This window comes from Passer montanus, unplaced genomic scaffold (assembly GCF_014805655.1).
Source record: "Passer montanus isolate IOZ18808 unplaced genomic scaffold, ASM1480565v1 scaffold1581, whole genome shotgun sequence".
Classification (NCBI taxonomy): domain Eukaryota; kingdom Metazoa; phylum Chordata; class Aves; order Passeriformes; family Passeridae; genus Passer; species Passer montanus.
In genome coordinates, this window is record NW_024362950.1 from 2,221 (window position 1) to 3,907 (window position 1,687).

At 43.1% G+C, this 1,687-nt stretch overlaps 1 protein-coding gene across 1 annotated transcript in view; it reads right to left on the reverse strand.

Annotated features, from left to right (window-relative positions):
- The window catches only part of LOC120499173 (hormone-sensitive lipase-like), a gene marked incomplete at both ends in the record, with an annotated part of 2,380 nt that extends 2,209 nt beyond the window's left edge, over positions 1-171 (reverse strand). The window contains one exon of the mRNA XM_039702696.1: positions 37-171. Within this exon, the coding sequence (XP_039558630.1) occupies positions 37-171 (135 nt within the window). The remainder of the gene's footprint in view (positions 1-36) is intronic.
- Positions 172-1,687: the final 1,516 nt, after the last annotated feature.

The window sequence follows — 1,687 nt, forward strand, 5'->3', positions numbered from 1 at the left end:
TTTTGGGACCCCTCCCCAATTTCCGGGCCCTCTCACCTGTTTTGGGGGGGGGTCTCCCCCGCAGGAGCCCCCCCAGCCAGGCCGCCCCCCCCCGCAGCCCCCTGAGGAGCAGCCCCTCCCCCTCGGCCGGGCGGGGGGGGGGAGGGCAGCGCGGCCCCTCCCCCAGCGTGCCTGGACAGGGGGGAAAGGGGGAGAAATTGAGCCGAAATCGGCAAAAATCAGCCCAAAATTGACCCAGAATTAACCCAGAATCAGCACAAAATTAGCACAAAATTACCCCAAAATTGTCCCAGAATTATCCCAAAATTAGCCCTAAAATCAGCACGAAATTACCCCAAAATCAGCCCCAAAATCAGCACAAAATCAGCCCAAAATTGACCCAGAATTAACCCAGAATCAGCACAAAATTAGCACAAAATTACCCCAAAATTGTCCCAGAATTATCCCAAAAATCAGCTCCAAAATCAGCCCAAAATGATCCCAGAATTGTCCCAGAATTATCCCCAAATCAGCCCAAAATGATCCCAAAATTGTCCAAGAATTATCCCAAAATCAGCACGAAATCAGCCCAAAATTGTCCCAGAATTATCCCAAAAATCAACCCAAAAATCAGCCCAAAATAATCCCAAAATTGTCCCAGAATTATCCCAGAAATCAACCCAAAAATCAGCCCCAAATTTTCCCAAATCAGCCCAAAATTAGAACAAAATCAGCACAAAATTGTCCCAAAATTAGCCCAAAATTAGTCCAAAATGATCTCAAAATCAGCCCAAAATTGTCCCAAAATCAGCTCATAAAACATCCCCCAAATCATCCCAAAATTATGCCAAAATCACCAAAAATCAGCCCAAAATCAGAACAAAATCATCCCAGAATTATCCCAAAATCAGCCAAAAATAGTCCAAAATTAGCCCAAAGTTATATCCCCGAATCAGCCCAAAATTGTCCCAAAATCAACCCAAAATTGTCCCAGAATTATAGCCAAAATCAGTCCAAAATGATCCCAAAATTAGTACAAAATTAACCCAGAATTATCCCAAAATCAGCCCCAAAATCAGCACAAAATTGCCCTAAAATCAGCCCAAAATCAGCACAAAATTAACCCAGAATTATCCCAAAATCAGCCCCAAAATCAGCACAAAATTGTCCCAAAATCAGCACAAAATTAACCCAGAATTATCCCAAAATCAGCCCCAAAATCAGCACAAAATTGTCCCAAAATCAGCCCAAAATTAACCCAGAATTATCCCAAAATCAGCCCCAAAATCAGCATGAAATTAACCCAGAATTATCCCAAAATCAGCCCCAAAATGATCCCAGAATTATCCCAAAAACAGCCCAAAATCAGCACGAAATTAACCCAGAATTATCCCAAAATCAGCACAAAATTGTCCCAAAATCAGCACGAAATTAACCCAGAATTATCCCAAAATCAGCCCCAAAACCAGCACAAAATTGTCCCAGAATTATCCCAAGATCAGCCCAAAATGATCCCAGAATTATCCCAAAATCAGCCCAAAAACCATCCCAAAAATATCCCAAAATCAGCCCCAAAAAGCCCCAAATCCCAATATCCAAAAAACCCCAAATCCCCCCAATGTCCCCAATGTCCCCAATCCCATTTCCCCCAATTTTCCCCCATTTTTCTCCATTTTCCCCCATTTTGTCCCCATTTTCTCTCAATGTC